At 38.8% G+C, this 19,176-nt stretch overlaps 3 protein-coding genes across 4 annotated transcripts; 1 reads left to right on the top strand and 2 right to left on the bottom strand.

Annotated features, from left to right (window-relative positions):
• Window positions 1-1,649: 1,649 nt before the first annotated feature.
• Window positions 1,650-6,133, bottom strand: kcnh6b (potassium voltage-gated channel, subfamily H (eag-related), member 6b). The gene is made up of 11 exons (XM_077739067.1): window positions 5,911-6,133; window positions 4,871-5,296; window positions 4,405-4,798; window positions 4,140-4,339; window positions 3,463-3,715; window positions 3,198-3,391; window positions 3,043-3,142; window positions 2,721-2,978; window positions 2,447-2,627; window positions 2,181-2,385; window positions 1,650-2,093 (listed from the first exon to the last, which is right to left on the bottom strand). The coding sequence occupies exons 1-11, from the start codon at window positions 6,037-6,039 to the stop codon at window positions 1,875-1,877; spliced, it is 2,559 nt and encodes an 852-aa protein (XP_077595193.1). The 5' UTR covers window positions 6,040-6,133; the 3' UTR covers window positions 1,650-1,874.
• A 308-nt stretch (window positions 6,134-6,441) lies between these two features.
• On the bottom strand, window positions 6,442-9,125 carry taco1 (translational activator of mitochondrially encoded cytochrome c oxidase I). The gene is made up of 5 exons (XM_077739066.1): window positions 8,703-9,125; window positions 8,492-8,598; window positions 8,199-8,332; window positions 7,964-8,132; window positions 6,442-6,980 (listed from the first exon to the last, which is right to left on the bottom strand). Exons 1-5 carry the CDS (start codon window positions 8,914-8,916, stop codon window positions 6,771-6,773), a joined length of 834 nt encoding a protein of 277 aa, XP_077595192.1. The 5' UTR covers window positions 8,917-9,125; the 3' UTR covers window positions 6,442-6,770.
• An 841-nt stretch (window positions 9,126-9,966) lies between these two features.
• Window positions 9,967-18,850, top strand: pth3r (parathyroid hormone 3 receptor). 2 transcript variants are annotated; one of them, XM_077739065.1, is made up of 14 exons: window positions 9,967-10,075; window positions 10,218-10,372; window positions 13,662-13,767; window positions 14,799-14,909; window positions 14,975-15,099; window positions 15,807-15,898; window positions 16,217-16,373; window positions 16,441-16,594; window positions 16,655-16,715; window positions 16,793-16,859; window positions 16,926-17,020; window positions 17,240-17,381; window positions 17,452-17,493; window positions 17,634-18,850. In XM_077739065.1, exons 2-14 carry the CDS (start codon window positions 10,277-10,279, stop codon window positions 18,036-18,038), a joined length of 1,653 nt encoding a protein of 550 aa, XP_077595191.1. In that variant the 5' UTR covers window positions 9,967-10,075; window positions 10,218-10,276; the 3' UTR covers window positions 18,039-18,850. The 2 variants fall into 2 exon arrangements, with proteins under 2 accessions (XP_077595191.1, XP_077595190.1); XM_077739064.1 differs by having other exon boundaries at window positions 15,804-15,898.
• The last annotated feature ends 326 nt before the right edge of the window (window positions 18,851-19,176 follow it).

Genomic DNA, 19,176 nt, shown 5'->3' with positions numbered 1-19,176 from the left:
TAGAAGGTAAAGTACAACCACTGGTAGTGGTAGTAAACCCCGGCCGAGACCAAGATTAGCGTCCAGACCGCGGCCACGGCGAGCGCCCTGGGCGTCACGCTTTTCATCCTCCGGTAGAAAACGGGGTAAACCACGGCCGCGTAGTAATCCAGACAGATGCACGCCATCATGAGTGGTCGTCCACATATGTTCAAAGCGTACAGCGCCGTGGTTAGGGAACTTACCAAACGGTTGTTGGATATAAACACGGTGGTAACGGCCATTGGGAGTGTAAATAAGAAGCCGGCATCCACGATGGAGAGGTTCAATATGAAAAGATTGATGGAATTGACAAGAGTTCTGTCTTTGTAGGTTTTGTACATCTCCCATAAGATGGCAAAAGTTGCCGGAAGGCCCACAGCGGAGCAAACAATGGAAAAGATACCCCAGATGTAAATTCCAAACTCCTTTCCGACGCATATGTCAATAAATAGTATGTTCTCCAAAGATTGGAAGGAGGAGGAATTGTTGGCCATACTCAAAGGAGTAAAGATAGCAAAACTTTCTGCTCGGTTGGTTACTTGCTGTACTTTTTGTGGGGTTGACGCTTAACGATAAAAACTTGCAAATTGCTGGCCGCTTTTGCTCGGGTGAGCACGTATATATGGAAAAGAGGAGTTAGGAGTGAGCATGTCATGTGTTTAAAATGGCATGGCCTGCTTGATTTCGATTTAATTTGGGATATTTTCCACTTAACTGGTCAGAGCAACCTCAAATGTATTTATATTTATATAAATGTATGTACATGTAGTATATGTATGTATATATATTTATGAATATATGTGTATATGTATGTATGTATGTATATGTATATGTAGTACATGTATGTATATATGTATGTATATGTAGTACATGTATATGTAGTACATGTATGTATATATGTATGTATATGTAGTACATGTATATATATATATATATATATATATATATATATATATATATATATATATATATATATATATATATATATATATATATATATATATATATATATATATATATATATATATATATATATATATATATATATATATATATATATATATATATATATATATATATATATATATATATATATATATATATATATATATATATATATATATATATATATATATATATATATATATATATATATATATATATATATATATATATATATATATATATATATATATATATATATATATATATATATATATATATATATATATATATATATATATATATATATATATATATATATTTGGCAAGCCATACTAAAGAGAATGAGAGTAAAATATCTGATTAGATATAGGATGGGACGAACGCCGGGCTTAAATCTGGGACGCCCGGACATAAAATTGCATATACTGACCAGGTCAATAAACGTTGACATCCCTCAGGCTAAATTGGATCTTTATCCAATACCATCGTCCAGAACTCGGGACATTGGAAAGTGTTAATGCCAGTATCGAAATAAGATGGCATAATATTTAACGTCTACATTTTATTTCATAAACTGACACAAACATTGTAAAATATCTGAAAAGAATGATTTTCTGGTGTGTCAAAGTGGCGGCTCGGGGGCCAAGTCTGGCCCATCGCATCATTTTGTGTGGCCTGGGAAAGTAAATCATGAGTGCCGACTTTTTAAAATCCATTTTTTCTGTGTTTTTAGTTCAAAAAACATTTTGTAAAATCTAAAAATATATTAAAAAGCGTTTTAGATCTATAAGAAAACAGAATATTAAGGGATTTTGATCCAGTTCTTTTAATCCATTTATTAAAAAAAAAATCTAAATACTACTATATCTAAAATGGCCCACGAACCAACCGAGTCTGAGATCCTTGGTTTAAGCTAAGCTAGGTGACAGGTTTGGGTCTGAGAAGTGCTTCTGGATCTCAAACAGTCCTGTCGTGGCATCCAGGTTGTCCGGCAGGGAGGGGTAACGGAGAGAGGGGCACATCTCGGGGTTCGTGAGAGTAGACAGTTCCATATTTGAACGATTTCCCGCTTGGGAGAGGTCGCCAGAAGCCGATTCCTGTTTTTTTTTGTCAGATCGGATAGACGTCTAGAATAACACAGATGCATAAAGAGAAGAGAATGTATGGACCATATAAATATAGACCTGAATTGATAGTGTAGTTCTTAACTATACCGTTGTAGGACTTGGGTTGTCTATGTTTGTGGGAGCAACGGGGTACATGGCATGCAAGACAGATGCCCCGCCCCCATACAGGTTAGGCGAATCTGTCAGGAGTGTCCGAGAAGACACGGTACTGTAAGCTGGGGGGACGGGAGCAATCTGTCTTTGGAGAAGCTGCAGGATGACGTTAATGTCAGCGGTCATACGGGTCTCCAATCTGGAGAGTAAACAGGTCGTCGATTGATGATCCATCGACTTTAAATGCTGATTAAACTTACCTGTTAAGCTGGGAATGTAAAACTTCCAATCGAGACTCGAGTTCACTTGGGCGTTCCTCTGCAAATGGTGGCGGGTGGTACGAATTGCGGACTGAAGATGATCGCCAGGCTCGACTGGAGAACTGTTGAGGTTGCCGATCGGTCCAGTAATGAAGCATTTCTGGGACATTTAAAGATGGAGCTGGGAATTTTAGAAACAAAACAATGAAAGGGATTATTTTGGTGGTGTTTTGAGATAGCAGGTCTTGAGTTTTAGGATTCAGGACAATCGTACCGTGATGATTCCGGTCCAGCGTTGTTTCCCTTTCCACTGAAGCACCACTTGGAGCTACTAATTGCACATCAGGGGCGGAGTATTCTCGTTTTGCTTCTTCAGAGGGATACAAGTCTACTTTGGCGCCTTGTTGGAGAGGTTTTGCGGCGTCCTCGCTGGACTGTGAATACAGTGAACCGCAGCTACAGCGATCCTCCCAACGGGAATGAGGGGGGACGCAATGAAAAGGGTACGAGTCTTTGTGATGGTCCTTTCCATCTATTTTGAAACAAAGAAATATTCATGTTTTATGGTCAAGTTGAAAGGAATACAAACTGTTTACCTGGTCTGATTCTGCAGTCTAGAGAGTTTACAAAATGTCTGTGGTGGCAATCGCAGTCGTCACCTGACTCATCAGTTGATACGACCGCGACTCGCTCCGCCTAAAAAAGTTGTCATGAATTGACGTTTTGAGTGCTCCAATATTTGCAAACTCACATCTCTGAGGTCAAATGCCAAGTCCAGATTCCGCCAAAAGTTGTCTGCAAAGCCAGGGTACAGATCCAGAACCTCCAGAAGGTCGTCCCTCCGAATCCGGTGTAAATCGCAATAAGTGATGGTGAGCACATCTGAGTTGGACGTCCCGGGTTCCTCGTAAAGGTGAATCGGCTCCCCAAAGATATCATTCTTCTCTAGAACAGTTCAGTTCTCCAAATATTTAGTCCAACCTACTTAGTGTCGTGCATGGCGACCATTCACGTACCTAATATGGCAATTACCACGTCGTCCCTGATGATTTGAATTGAACCCCTCGAAATGAAGAAGAGCGAATCTAGAATGTCGCCACAGTGGATGAGGGTATCACCTGGAGGTGCATGAACTGTCTTGAACCTCATGGTTAAGACCCTCATGCAGGCCTGGCTGCCCCCACGGAAGGCCTTGCACGTTTGCAGTAGAGATCTGTTCAAGTGCAGACAGATGTCCGCTTGCAGAGACTCGGGAAAACCCTTTAAAACCTGTTTTTTTGGAAGAGAGACAACCATCAGATCCCTCAAATGGTGAGCGTTGTGCTAATAATAATGATAACAATAATAACCGGACATAGGCTTTGTTGTCATCATCAACAACAAAAGCCTACTTGTCATCATACCAAGAAACTGCGTATGACGAAATTGGTAGTACTTCTCCATAAGGTGCATTTTCTCAGCAAAAGACCCAAATAAGTGATAAATTCAGACTCATAATTTGGCATTCTGCCGTTTTGGATACATCGCATCACCCCCCGAGCAGATCACTTACCTCTCACTGTCTTTCACTTACCTTCAGTCAGCCAGTAAGAGGCAGATCACTGCCAAACGTCTTTTCATATTACCTCACCCGAAGTTATTACACAGAAGGGATTGTGTGTTGTGCTACTGCAAGTAGTAGCACTATACTCACAGCATTCATATCAATGCCGTTTGTGTAGGACCAGGCATGTTGAAAGTATTCCTCCAGTCGATTGCGCAGATTGACAGGAATCTGGTGAAAGCGAATGAACTCTTTGACCCGTAGCATCTGCGTATGGTAACGAGTGGTCCCCGAGTAGAGACGCTGAATGATGGCCGACACGTTACCGAAGATGCTGGCATACATAAGAGCTGGAAAGAAGGCGGGGGGAGCTCAGGGTATGATCGGCAATCTGGTTTTATATTGATTTACTCACAGCCAATGACCATGACGCAGATGGAGAAGATCTTCTCCGAGTTGGTGTTGGGGGAGACGTTCCCAAACCCGACGCTGGTGAGGCTACTCAAGGTGAAGTATAGAGCGGTCACGTATTTGTCTTTGACGGATGGACCGGAGCTGGAGTTGTTTTCGTCATAGGTCTTGCCCAGTTGCTCGGCCAGGTTGTCCAGCCAGCCAGTTTCCGTGTAAGGCCTCTCCACGAAGCCAATGGCGTACCAAATGCAAGCCAGCCAATGGGCAATGAGCACGAAGGTGCACATAAGCAGGAAGAGGACGGCGGCTCCATATTCGGAATAGCGGTCCAGCTTTCTGGCTACACGGACTAGGCGGAGCAAGCGAGCTGTTTTCAGGAGGCTTGTCAGGGTGGCCATCTGCGGGAAATGGGGGAGTAAATTGCGGGGATTGGGAAGGATCGAGGAATCCCGGGACGATGATGCGCTTACCTCATCTGAGCCAGATCTGAAAATAAGAAGGTCGAAAGGAATAGCGGCAAATAGGTCGATTGGGAACCAGCCTTTGAGGTAGTGCTTGGCGATCCTGCCAGGCTGCGTCACCACCTCGTCATTGCGGTCCACGTAAGTAGTGCGGAGGTTGATGACGATGTCAACGATGAACAGAACGTCCACCATCAGGTCTGCAACGTTGAGTGGGTCGCAAGTATAGCCGCAGGTCCTACGACGCGCGTCGTTGTGTTCGTCCAGTAGGAAGGTGGCGGAGTATGGCGTGAAGACCGCCGTGTAGAGGACTAGGAGGAGGATGATCCAGTCCCAGAAGGCCTTGAAGGGGCTGTAATGGAGCAAGATCCACCATGTGGTTTTCGGGACTTGGAGTTTATGTTCTGGAAGGACGTCGGATTCCAGGGACAGAACCTGAAGTTGGAGAAATTAGGGACCCAATTGGGAGTAATGCATGCAAGACAATTGAAAATAACAACATACAAGAGACAACACAATATCAATATTCATGAGGTTATTACTAATTTAATTTACCAGAGTATTAAAAGTCAAAATAATGAGTCACTAGAATGAGTAAGTGAATAGTTCTTTATATTTAAAAAACAAATATGTTGGATAGTTTTATTTTGTAGGACTACTACTTGATTCATTTAACATGAGTGTCAGGTGAATTTTACATCAATTTAAAAAATAAAATGAATGGGGCAGCTGTCATAAACTATAGAACTTTTTTTCACTAAAACACTCAAACTGTATTATAATATATTGTGGCATTGTGATATAGTCATATAAAATGATATATAGTGTGTCAAATTGTTTTTTTTTACCGATTATTATTATTATTTTTCTTATATTCACATTTTACAAAGCAGATAGAACATTATCAGGATGCTGCTAGTTACATTTTTACCTGAATTAAAGGTTGGAATAGTTCTAACTTGCACAATAATACATCAAAATTAAGGTTGATAGAACATTGCTCAAATTAGTACCAATAAAGTAGTTTTCTTTCAAAAATTCCACCGCACCTGAGTGACTTTCTCTGTGACGTTCTGAGAGCGATCCTTCATCTTGGAAGGACTGAGAAGCTCCATCCCGGCAACCGGAGCAGACCGGCATTCAGCTCCTCCACGTTTCATCGGGTCCAAGTCGGACATCTACAGAAGGACCGGTACTCTTTTCGTCCCTGATTCCTCCACAAGAAGTTTAAATCGCGGATCCGAATGTGGGAATCTCCACTCTGACGAGTTCTTTGCCTGGTGGCCCGAGATCGCGTGTTTTTGTCGACGACGGAAAAGCGATCGATGCCACGTTGGAAGAAAAATCAATGGTTTTCATTGGTAAACACAGAAATGATGCCGGGGGGCCTCGTTACGTCATGACAGACTTCCCCTCTTAACAGATTACATGGCCTTCTCGATTTGTTGCTCCATATTTTATGCAGTGATGCTTTACACTGCCATTGATGTTGCATCAATGTAAACTCACCACTGAAAATGGATTGGACATCTAACACTGGCCTAAAAGTAAACAAAACCACATGAGATCCAATAGCCAAACAATATCAAGTGATCGATTTATTGATGACTACAGTCAGTAACCGTATTTTCTCTCATACTCAAAAAATTATGACTGAATCAAAGGTACGGCTTATATGCGCATAAAAAGACGACCTGCACGAAACTGAAGGTGATTTTAGTTCTCTCGAATCATCAGTGAATTAAATAAATGTCTTATAAAGGGATACATTTATTTAAAAAACACACATGGTTGTCAGATTTATTCATTTTTAAAATAAAACTGCAAACATGGCACATTTTGAGGTATGTGTCAGTTCACCCGATGTCATTGGTTGCACTGTCTTGTCCATAATTGTCCACAGAGCCTCTCAACTCTGAACTTGAATGTTATCCCAGACACGAACCACATCCGGACAGTCACCGAGGGCCTGGATGAGCGACGAAGCCGCCTCCAGCTGCCCCTGCTCCAGCGGCGAAAGTGAGTTGGGGAAGAACTCGGAACCAGATGACGTCACTTTGATCCCCAGGTCCTCCAGGGACGCTCGTACATTCCTCACATTTGCGACGTCACAGATAAACTGAAAAAGAATCCATTAAAATTGGGTTGGTGGTTGCACTTTCCATAACAAGACCACTAGAGGGCAGTGTTTACCAAGAAAAGCTCCCCACCAATGTACAAATTATTATTTTCATCAAGTTCTCATCCCACTCATCACTATTTGACCTCTCAACTTTGCAAAACAGATTTCTCCAGAAAAAAAACATAATAAAATTATGAATTATTTTAAAAAAACAACAACTTCACTATACTAAACCATGTAGATCAGTGGTTTTCAAAGTGGGCGGTACCGCCCCCCGGGGGGTGGTGTGAACTTTCAGGGGGGCGCTGACGAATAAATAGGCGAATGGGGGGCGTTGAAATAGTGAAGGGGGCGATGGAGCAATTACAGTAAAATGTGACGTTGGTGTTTGTAGAAAGACCGGAAAAATTGATTGTCTGTAATAAAAAGTCGACAAAAAACAAGCTTTATTGAAACAAGAAACGTTGTCTGCTCGAGCGCTCACGAGCAGCGCGCATATACCGTATATCACTAATTGTCGCGAGTTTATCGTCGATGCAGGCGACTGGGGAAACCACCACCATCCAGTCAGCCGCAGAGGAGCACACAATAGCGCGCCGGCAACGCTTAACCACAGACGTATGCGCACAGCGACCGGCTTAATGCATCAGCTATCAATTTTTATGATTCGAGGTGAAGAATAAATGATAACCATTTTTGTTTATTAAAATTGTTTTTTTTAGTCTTCAAACTGTTTGTGATTGAAGAATCAACCAATTCTTGTGACATTTAGCAATATAGTCGTTCTAGCGTTCGTTGGAAAGGGGTAAAGAGGGGGGCGTTGGCATTTTGGCCCGGCGGTGAAGGGGGCGGTGGCCAAAAAAAGTTTGAAAATCACTGATGTAGATGATAATATATTCCTCCAAGAGGAAAAATGAAGAGAGCCAACCCCATTCTAAACAATAACAAAGTATTTGTACATTTATTTGTTTGGGTACTACCTGCAGGAGTGGTGCCTCGTCTTCATCCTCATCCTCCGTTTCCCGCACATCCTCTGCTCCGGCCTCGATGGCCAACTCCAGCGCTCGCTCTGACGTCACACCGTGACCAGGCACTGCCACCACACCCCGTTTGGTGAAGTGATAGCGGGCGCCGTCCGAGATTGCCCCCCTGTGTACAGGTATGGTGCCACGGTGAGTGAAAATGGAAATAAGCCATAAAAGAAGGGCGACTTACCCGTTTTTAGTGAGAATACGTCGAATGTCGTTTTGGGTGCGTGTGCTGTTTTCGGTCAGAACTTCAATCAGGAGAATGCATCCACCTGGTCCGCGAGCTTCCAGGGTGTGCTGAGTTGCAGGTTTAGCCTTTTCCTGTGAATAGAATATATTTCAGAATTTTGCTGTCCATCCAGGTACAGTGTATGTGCTGTTGCTGTTAATTATTTAGCTGTAATTGAGGGGAATAGACAAATGGCAACTAAAGAGTAAATTATATTTGAAAGTTGGAAAAAACAATTCACTTGAACGCACCGCGTTCTTGATTGCAGTTTCAATAGATGCCTTTGGTATGTTTTTGTTCTTGCACTGCTCCAACAGCTGAGCTAAATTGACGTTCATATCAGGATTGGGTCCACCCTCTGCAAACAAAATCCTCAGGTAAGATTAGAAATACACACATTAATAACTTAGTTGAATGTGTAAGGATAAGCGGTACAAAGAATGAACGAATGAATGTGCTCACCTTTCACAGCTAACTTAATCATTAAGCCAAACTTTGCTATCATTCTTCCCTTCGCTTCATCTTTAGGTCCTTTAATATGCCTCACTTTGGACCATTTATTGTGACCGGCGCACAAAGCGGGGCTCAGGTGCACTGTCCGGACGGAAGGATGAGTCCAAAGCCACCCAATGGGTCGCAAGTTCCGAAGGACCCCGAACACAACAGTCCCCGCCATGTCCTTCAACACAACAAACTGGCACGTTTGTCAGCTAGTCACATTTTGCCCCAAAATGGCGGTGAGTTTCACTCTGCTTAACTTTCCACTAGAGTTGACTAATAAAGCGCTGCTTTGCTTTCTATTATTTGCAAGTTGGGCAAGAGAGAACGTGCACGAGAAAAACGTCCTTGTTATTAGCTTGTTTCTTCCGGGTGGTTGTCGTGACGTGTTAGGGAGGGCACTGTTACACTCACACAATGTTAAATTTATGTTTAAATTTTGCTAAAACGTATTTTTAGAAATTAAAGGAAATATGTCTTGATTTTATGTTGAATTAAAACTAAGCCAGGTCAGGAAACACGGAACTTTATTTTATTCAGCAAGCAATTCACGCCCACTTTCGTGTTCTCCACTAATCAGCGTGGGCTCGGCCACTCGGTCCATCAATGCGATATTTCAAAAAATGATTCAGTGAAATAAATACGATCGTAAATGCGTATTTTGAGTGCCTTTTTTGCAATACAGTTAAAAATGTCTCGAACGTAATAAGGTCTTAACGAGAAATACAGATTACAATTTTATTCATATCCCCATGACAAATATAAGTACTTAGTACTTCCTAGTTTTCTGCCAATCAGACGACACTGATCAACAGAACGCATTCACTGACCTCCGGAATTTAGTAAATTAAGATAATAACACTAAGTCAATGGATGATGAATGGCTTTTCATAAATTCATTCATAAATGTTGTTCAGTTGGTTCATATTCAATTGTACTGTTATTTTACAATTAGTATTATGATATATTTATTTATTCTACCTGTTTTATTAAGAAGGTTGGGCAAGCAGAAGCAAAAACACATCAAAACAATATTAAAATACTATATAAGAATCCCCTATAATAAATAAGTATACAGTTTTTTTGGATATTAGGGTGTCAAATGTCAAAGTATTTTTTTGGGGAGAAAAGTGTTAAGATTCAGATGAGCTTAACCTTTTCCATGACTGTTGTACTCTGGTACAGTGGTATACTTATCCTCATTTATTTTCATTTTTCATTGCAGGCAAAAAAAAAAAAAAAATGGTCTCTTTGTGTTTGGAATATGAAATCCCTTCAAAATAGGAGGCGGAGGAAGAGATGTGTTTCTCTCTCTCTCTTTTTCTCCTCCCTACAAGGTAGCATGTTTGTCCTTCTCCACTTTCTCTTTCTCATTGTGTCCATTGAGCCATGCACAGCAATATCACAATCCCAACCATCAAACTGTAGCAACTGTGATTTATTAGTTATTATTATTATTATTATTATTTGTCTTTTTAGCCATGGCACAGGGAAAAAAAACATTTCAAGATGAGCGGACATGAAGTTTGGAATGCCAAATGATCCAATTTGACACTGTTGAGGACGTGATGTCTTCCGGACGAGGATTAGTGTTTTTTCTGTTTCTTCACAGTTTCCAAACTGGAACTGCACTGGTGAGTTTCTTCTCATTTCCAATGACAGTATTTTTAATTTCTAAGAAAGTCCTATAATAACAATAATTTCTATTAAAAAGAAAAACTTCAATGGATGCCGTTGACAAGTAATCTGTTGTGATTGCGAGGGTTGAATGACCCTCCCAGACAAAATGGATTTGATGTTTATCCCCATCAATGGCATTTAAAAAGTTAATTCTAAATATCTCTTGATGTTGTTTTTCAAATTTTTGCCACTTTTAAATCAAAACAAATTCAGGAAAATAAATAAGTCTTTCCTTTGGGCACTCCTAATCTAAATTTGAGGTCTATTGTAGTCAAAGGCAGTATGGTCTCGTTCATGACGGTTTGAAAGAAGAAAACAGATTTTTAACAGATAATTTTTGGAATTGGAATTTCAGCCTCTTGTAAAATGAGTTTTTCATCAAATATTGTCTCCCTGTAGCATATTAATGTAAAAATACCACTCCCAACGTTAGGCCAAATATGAAAAATGTCCCAAAGATGTGTGAACTATTTCTTTACCCCTCGAGGAAACATGGTGGCCATTGTATGTCCAAGATGTATACACAATTTCTGTTTTGATTTTTACATTCCATAAGAATAATTTAAAGAGTAATAATAAACACTTAAAATGTGATCAATGAATGAGAAAATATTCAGGAATTTAGTTTTTAATTACAAATGTTCAATACTTCAACATTTTGAAAAATGAATTAGTGTAAAAATATTTCCCTTTTTATTTTTGAGTAAAATGTACAAAAAATAAGAAAAAAATGCCAAATTAATGACTAAAATCTAGTTTTGTGTTTTTATAAATATTTTCTAAAACACAACTTATACATTACCCTATATATATACACTATTTCAATTCAAATTGTGTATTTATACTTTAATACTATGCATTTACTATACATAAAAACAATATTTACTTCTTATTACTATTCATACAAACAAATTCGAACAAATGACCAAATAATATTTTTTTAACTCAAATGCTTTGGAATGTCCATTTAAAAAATCTAAAATACATCTTTTTATAAATAAATTAAAACCTAAATATTTTTTTAAATGCACCGAGTAATTCCTATTTCTTAAAATGTAAAATAAAAAAATATAGACATTTTAAATAGTGAAAAATAAATAAGATTTTTTTTAAATTAAATGTTTTTGAAAACAAACATTTGAAAAAGTGTTGACAAAACAAATGAGTACATAAGGACACTTTATAAACACTGACCAGAATAAGTGTAATTTATTCCTTGTCTGCCTTTGACATTGACGGACGCCCAATCCTGTTGGACTGGATGGCAACAGCTGTGGAATATGAACATTCATTGCGACGCCAATCTTTGTTGCTGCTTTCAATCAAACGCCGACAGCACGGTGACCTTTGACCCCTCCGAAAGTTCACGTCTGCGCTCATCTGCTCGCTCAGCCTGAAAATGAGTTCTGAACTCTTTTAGTGCCGTGACAGTCATTCAATCACCCTACTGGAATGCTAGTAGCAGTCCAATCCTTTTGAAGTGGGAGGGCTGGCAGCAAAATGGTAACATTTGTTCATCTTCTGACCAAAGTGCAGCCTCCCACCGACCCGACCCGATTTGCTGCCAACCTCCCACTACAAAAGAATTGGACATGTAGCACCGCCAGCGAGTCAAAAGCTAATGGGAATAATAACAGTTGAGCGAAGGGTGGGATACAAAAATAAATTGGCTTTTTTGGTGGGGCTGAAAAAGAAATACAATTTTGGTGACTTTTTGCGATAAAAAGTGGCCTTTGCATCCCAAATATTTTGGGGCAAACCAGTGTTTTTGCATCTGCACATGGATCTTTTTATTCAACCCACAGAAAATAAGAACATTATATATTAAAATCAGCAACAAGAACTCAAAAGTAATTAGCATCCATCAAAAATGTTTGTCAAAAAGTTGTCTCTATATATATTTTTTTGCTAAAAAAATGCGGTAATACAAAAAAAGTGGCTTTTGCTTACTGCATCTGTTTCTTTGACCCTAAAAAACATATACTTGGCTAAAAAAAATTTAAATATGGGAAAATAGTTGCAAAAAATTCTTTCAAAATATCTTTTCTTTTCCCTGCTTAAAAAACAAAAGACAAAATCACAAAGTAAAAGTGTTAAAATTCCACCAACAACTACAACATGGCCTTTCCATCCTCTAATTTGTCTTCCATGTGACCCTCGGAGAAAAAGTTTGGACCCCCCATCGACCATCCTGGAAATCCAGCAGTACTTCCAGTATGAGGCCCCACTTGGGACTCATAACTGCCCCCCTATTTCTCAACCTTTCTGTCTTATAGCTGTCGATTGGTCCACATTCCAGCCATTGAGCGGAAGCCATCCTGAACTGTTACTTTTGGGCTCAGTTTGCGTTTTCCTTTTGCGCGGCAGTGACGTCCAACCGCGTCGGATCCCTTGTTTGAACACGCCGCGTTGATATTTAGAGACAAAATAAGCGCCGCCGCCGCCTGAAAAGTTGAAGAAAGGTTGGACTGGTCGCGCGCTTAGCATTCCGGCGGGAAGCAAAGCGGTTGGCGTGCCTTTATGAGATACCGCGTCCCGACGCAACTATTTCGCGACACCTTGAGGCGGCGAAGAAATTCGCCGGATTTGACGGATAGCCCTAGTTTGGCAACAAAAAAAAAAGACGTTTATGTCTGTCATGGCGGTGTAGTGTGTAAGGAAGGGTAGCCTTTGTTGTTGGTGTTGTTGATGTTTTTTTAATCAATAAAATTGAACAAAAAATATATTTATTATTTCATTTTTTTTATAAAATTGAAATAAAATCTACTATTTCATTTCTGTGTTTATTTTTTATTTATGAAATTGGGAAAAAAACATATGTACTATTTCATTTCTTTTTTAAAATTTAATTTATGGCATTGAAAAAAAATACTTTCATTTAGTTTTTTTTATTTATTTATGAAATTGCATAAAAATATTTACTATTTCATTTAGTTCTTTTTTAATTTAAGAAATTGCAAAAAAAATATTTACTATTTCATTTTTTAGTTTTATTTTTAATGAATGAAATTGAAAAAATAATTAGTATTTCCTTATTTTAAATGTAGGAAATTGAAAAAAATTGTATATACTATTTCATTTGTTTGTCTTTTTAAATTAATGAAATTGAAACAAAACATTTACTATTTACTTTTTTTGTTCTTTTTAAACACATGACATATAAGGAAAATATATTATTTGTCTGCAGAATTTCCATTTCAAGTCGAAAAAAAATCACCCAATTTTCATTTTTTTTGTTCCTAGGTGGACTCTGACGATGTCATCACGCGTGATGAGCAGATCTTCGTGCTGATGGGCGCTCACGCCAATTGCGAGAAAAGCATTCAATCGCAAATGGCGCTCCTGCGAGGTTGCATTTATTGCTTTCATGATGGATTTGGAAACCTGACATGCGCTATTACTGTGGCGGAGGCACTTTAAAGCCGCCTTATGAGATGAGCCTTTTACACAAAGGCCGCAATTTGCTGACGCAAATGCAAATGAGATGAAAGATCCTTCCCAGAGATTCATTAGACAAATTGTCAAGGCCACAGAAAAGGTCAAACCCCCCAAAAAATGCTACCTAGTTACTCATTGGCTGCCGGTGAGGGCAATAGACCTCCACTCTGGTTGAAGTGGGAGGGTCGGCAGCAAATTAGCGGATTGATAGTCATATTAATCCACAAAGATGACTGGACGCCAGATGATTGTACGCCAATCATCGTCAGTTGATTAACAATTCCAGGGTTTTTAATGAATTATTGGGTGCCATTCATGTCGTCCAATCAGTTGTTACTGGGAGGGTTGGCAGCGATCACTCATATTTGCAATTTAAATATAACGTATTCAAAATAGAATTATCACTTTTTCCCATTTAATTGTAAAAAAATAGAATTAGTGGAAGTGTTTTTTGTAAATCAATAAATTGAATCAAATACTACTACTTTTTTTAAAAGATGTAGTAATTCATTGTTCAAATTACATTGAATTACAAGCAAATCACATTTTGAAGTTAGTGGAATTACTATAGCCATTCTGTTTTTTTATTTATTTATTTATTTATTTTTCCATAATTAATAATGAATATTTTCTCACTTATTGGCATGATCTGACAAAAATAATTTCCATCAACAAAATACATCATCTACTATTTTATGTTCCAGTCCATGCTTCTTTTTGAAATTTCACTGCCCCCACTGGCCATGAAGCGAACAGCATCAGGGCCAAGGTCAATCATATAAGGTCATTGGCTGGCTTTGACGGCGATAGGCGTCCAATTCTTTCCAAATGGGAGTTTAATGAACATCTCTTGCACTCTAAATGAATTGAAATGCTACTAGGGATGAATTTTTGGGCGTCTGTCACCATCAATGGCACTGATCGAGTTAATATGTCATGCAGATGGCGACTGCATGCCCGAGTGGGACGGCATCATCTGCTGGCCAAGCGCCACTTCCGCCCAGTTGGTCTCGGTTCCGTGTCCTGATTACATCTACGACTTCAACCACCGAGGTGAGCATACAGTTGAGCGGTCGGTAAAGACAAATGAAGATGACAAAACTGTGCGACGTCGGTAGGAATGGCGTATCGGCGCTGCGATCCGACGGGTAGCTGGGAGCAGGTGGTCGCCGTCAACCGCACCTGGGCCAACTACAGCGAATGCACAGCCTACTTGTCGCATGATTATCGCACGCATGAAGAGGTGAGTGATGGGAAAACTTCCTGGCTGGCATTTTCATCATATTTTTTTTAATACTTTTTTTAAATTATTTTTTTTTACAATGTCGCATATATTTATTACATTTTTTTGCATTTCAAACAGTTAATCATGTATATATATATATATATATATATATATATATATATATATATATATATATATATATATATATATATATATATATATATATATATATATATATATATATATATATATATATATATATATATATATATATATATATATATATATATATTTATATATATATTTATATATATATATATATATATACACATACACACATACACATATATATACATACATATACACATACACATATACACATATATACATACATATACACATACACACATACACATATATACATACATATACATACATATATATATATATATATATATATATATATATATATATATATATATATATATATATATATATATATATATATATATATATATATATATATATATATATATATATATATATATATATATATATATATATATATATATATATATATATATGTGTGTGTGTGTATATACCTATACAACTACTCTTTAGTCTAAAGACAAGATTGACATAGTTTTCCTTTGTTAATTTGAATTTTAAAAATGAACAAGAATATATTTTCTGTGATTGACTGTTTTGAATTTGTGCCGTAGAAGGTGTTTGAGCGCCTGCACCTGATGTACACGGTGGGATACTCCATCTCGCTGGCGTCGCTCCTGGTGGCCGTTTTCATCCTCTGCTACTTCAAGTAATACTAAAACCATTCTCTCCAATATCACTCTATTATATTTATCATGTTATTTGCTGTATTCTATGCTATGCTACAATGCATAGTATACACTATACATATATATACATATATTCCAAATGATACATTCAACATTCTAACATAAATGATGAATGTCTGTTCCATACATATACATACATACACATAGATGTACATGTATAGATACCTTTTAACTTGATGAAAGTCATATTTGAAAATGTTAAACTTCACCTGTAGAAAAGTTTGACATTCTAAAATGCGCATGCTACCTCACAATGTAATGATGTGAATGTTTTCCAGGCGCCTCCACTGTACTCGCAACTACATCCACGTGCACCTCTTCACCTCCTTCATCTGTCGAGCGGTCAGCATCTTCGTCAAGGACGCCGTCCTCTACTCATTTTCGTCCGATTCTCCCACTCCCGAATCCGACCTGGCTGGACCCAAACAGCACATGGTAAAATAAAAACCTCCAAAAACATGAGCGTATTTTAGCATCACCTGCATTTGTGTTTTTCTCCCAGGCTGGTTGCAAAGCCGCCGTCACATTTTTCCTCTATTTCCTGGCGACCAATCATTACTGGATCCTAGTGGAGGGCCTTTATCTCCATAGTCTCATCTTCATGGCCTTCCTGTCCGACAAAAACTACTTGTGGGCGCTTACCGTCATCGGCTGGGGTAAGATAAGTGAAAATTGAAAAACGTGAGCGACCACTAGCGATTGTACTCCATTTTCAGGTGTTCCTGCTTTGTTTGTGTCCATTTGGGTCAGCGTGCGAGCCTCTCTTGCCGATACGCAGTGAGTGGTCGTCAGCCTTGATGGGAATTGGGCTAGAACTGGAGGTAACTTGGTGATTGGTTTTTTTTTGTTTGTAGATGCTGGGACATTAGTGCCGGTAACCTCAAGTGGATTTATCAAGTTCCCATTCTGGCAGCTATTGTGGTAAGGAACAAGTTTGAACTGGTTGGTTGTTGTGGTATGTTGTTTTTAATAATGTTTAATTCGCAGGTGAATTTCCTGCTTTTTGTCAACATCATTCGGGTTTTGGCATCCAAGTTATGGGAAACCAAGACTGGAAAACTGGATCCTCGGCAACAATACCGGTAAGTGAATATGCCACAACTAGTGTCAAGATGGCGGTTTGGGGTCTAGAGAATGAAGAGAATATTTACAGTTTTTGTCCCTTTTTTAAAAGTAAAAAATAGTTTTGAAAAATCATATCTAATTGGGAAACATATAAAGGCTAACTGACAAAATCACAATGTGAGTTCATTGAGCTTTTTTAGGAAAGATAACTTTTGGATGACTTTTGGACCTTGCAGGAAACTTCTCAAGTCTACTCTGGTCCTCATGCCCTTATTTGGAGTCCACTACATGGTCTTCATGGCTTTGCCTTACACCGAAGTTTCGGGCTTACTTTGGCAAGTGCAGATGCATTATGAGATGTTCTTTAACTCCTCGCAGGTCAGGCAAAAGACCGTCTCTTCTCCAATTGGGGGACAAAGTGCTTCTATTAACGTGTCTTTTGTTTCAGGGATTTTTCGTGGCGTTCATCTACTGCTTCTGCAATGGCGAGGTAATTGTAAAGATGCTCAAGTTTAGATTTAATTTTTATTTTTCTTGACATTTTTTACCTTTATTTTTCAATGTTTGATATAGAAACAAACAACTAGTAGCCAATGATTTCAAATAATGTTAAGACTTTGATTGCAACAGGTACAAGCAGAGGTCAAGAAGGCGTGGCTAAGGCGGAGCTTGGCGTTGGACCTTAAACAAAAAGCCAGAATCACCAGCAGCAACGGTGGCGGCAGCTGTTACTATGGCGGCATGATGTCCCATGCCACCACCACTCACAGCATCTGCACTTCCGCCACCAACCACCGGGCGTTTCCTCTCACCAATGGAGGGGCGGGGCTCAGGGTTCCTCGCCCCACCCCTTTCCACTTACAGAGCGGTCTACCAAGGTACGTGACCGGCGAGTGCGGCAACGGCGGCGTCTTTGCGAGAAACGTCAGGGGTGCTAAAAAACATGACGAAACTACGAGTTCTCCTCCGGACTTTCCCGGTGAAGCCGATCCAGACTCGTCCTTATCGGTGAAAGAACTGGAGACTGTCTTGTAGCTATTTTTTCGGATTGTGTAACTCGTTGGCTGCCATTGATGGCGACGGGCATACATTTCAACTTGAAACTTGTAGTATACATTGCATAAAATACACAAAAAACTTTTGATTGACATTTTAAATAGCCTCAGTAGAAGAGGCCAGAAAAATGTACATAAAATACTGTCATTTTCAGGATACAAGTCACTTTAAACCCCGCGACTTATACTCCAGTGTGCTGTTTTGTTAAGAAGATTACATACATACCTGTCCATTTATAAGTTTTTCCCATATTTTATGTTTTTTGGATTATTTCAAATTGTTTTGAACTGGATTTTTTAAGTAAGTTTTTTATAAAAACGATCTCGTTTTACTCATTTCGGCTCTAATCCGAATCACAGGTAGCAGATAGTAACCATTAATAATATTTCTAAAAAGCTCAAGATAGCAATCATTTTTGGTGTTAATTTTAGTCCAAATTTATTGGATGCCTATCGCGGTCAATGGCGGCCAACAATTACATTTTTTTAATTTTTAAAAAGACATTCCAAATTTTGTCGTAATTTTTTTTAATGGTCTTATTTATTTGTTTGGTTTACAAGCGTGCTTATGGAACCGATTTAACTTGTACCACTGTACATTATTTTTTAAATGAAAGTATTTGAAAGGACAGAATTTGAATGTTTACAGTGATTAAATCACTCTTATTTTAAGTTTAAACATATTGTTCCAATATAGTTCATGCAAACGTGTTCCATTATAGCTACTCATTTTGAGCAAAATCTTCAAATACAAAAACTGCATATGATGTGCACTTATTAAATGACACTGCCAAGTTCTGTGTTCAAATTTCCACTTGGGACTTCGTTCTGTTAACGTGATGATTCCTTCTTTACAGTCGGTTGCGGTTAGACATGTCTGGACGGGTTGGCCACTGCAAAGTGGTTCTTGTTGTCCTCTGTTTATTCACGGGGTCCGAAAAGCCCCTTTTGGCCCCTCACCTTCTCGACACTGTCCTGAATTTCACACAGGTCAATCACAACCTGACTCACATAGCAAACACTACCTGAACTTTCACCGGCAGTTGCGTGGATGTGATGGTTCTATTTTTGTACATTAAGGGCCTATGTGGCCATCTATGAATGAAAGATTAAGTCAC

The sequence above is a fragment of the Stigmatopora nigra genome, chromosome 18, assembly GCF_051989575.1.
Source record: "Stigmatopora nigra isolate UIUO_SnigA chromosome 18, RoL_Snig_1.1, whole genome shotgun sequence".
Taxonomy (NCBI): domain Eukaryota; kingdom Metazoa; phylum Chordata; class Actinopteri; order Syngnathiformes; family Syngnathidae; genus Stigmatopora; species Stigmatopora nigra.
Note: the sequence above shows the minus strand (reverse complement) of the source record. Positions and strands in the feature narration are given on the sequence as shown.

What these genes read in the sequence shown, in the direction of transcription:
- kcnh6b (XM_077739067.1), bottom strand. Translation starts at nt 6,039, where the DNA reads ATGTCCGACTTGGACCCGATGAAACGTGGAGGAGCTGAATGCCGGTCT. An exon ending in CTGCGTCATGGTCATTGGCT is followed by an intron (nt 4,340 to 4,404) that starts GTGAGTAAATCA and finishes CCTTCTTTCCAG; the next exon opens with CTCTTATGTATGCCAGCATC. An exon ending in TGGCATTTGACCTCAGAGAT is followed by an intron (nt 3,143 to 3,197) that starts GTGAGTTTGCAA and finishes CAACTTTTTTAG; the next exon opens with GCGGAGCGAGTCGCGGTCGT.
- taco1 (XM_077739066.1), bottom strand. Translation starts at nt 8,916, where the DNA reads ATGGCGGGGACTGTTGTGTTCGGGGTCCTTCGGAACTTGCGACCCATT. An exon ending in CGTATTCTCACTAAAAACGG is followed by an intron (nt 8,133 to 8,198) that starts GTAAGTCGCCCT and finishes ACCTGTACACAG; the next exon opens with GGGGGCAATCTCGGACGGCG. An exon ending in ACGAGGCACCACTCCTGCAG is followed by an intron (nt 6,981 to 7,963) that starts GTAGTACCCAAA and finishes ATTCTTTTTCAG; the next exon opens with TTTATCTGTGACGTCGCAAA.
- pth3r (XM_077739064.1), top strand. Translation starts at nt 10,277, where the DNA reads ATGATCCAATTTGACACTGTTGAGGACGTGATGTCTTCCGGACGAGGA. An exon ending in CTACGACTTCAACCACCGAG is followed by an intron (nt 14,910 to 14,974) that starts GTGAGCATACAG and finishes CGACGTCGGTAG; the next exon opens with GAATGGCGTATCGGCGCTGC. An exon ending in TGTTCTTTAACTCCTCGCAG is followed by an intron (nt 17,382 to 17,451) that starts GTCAGGCAAAAG and finishes CTTTTGTTTCAG; the next exon opens with GGATTTTTCGTGGCGTTCAT.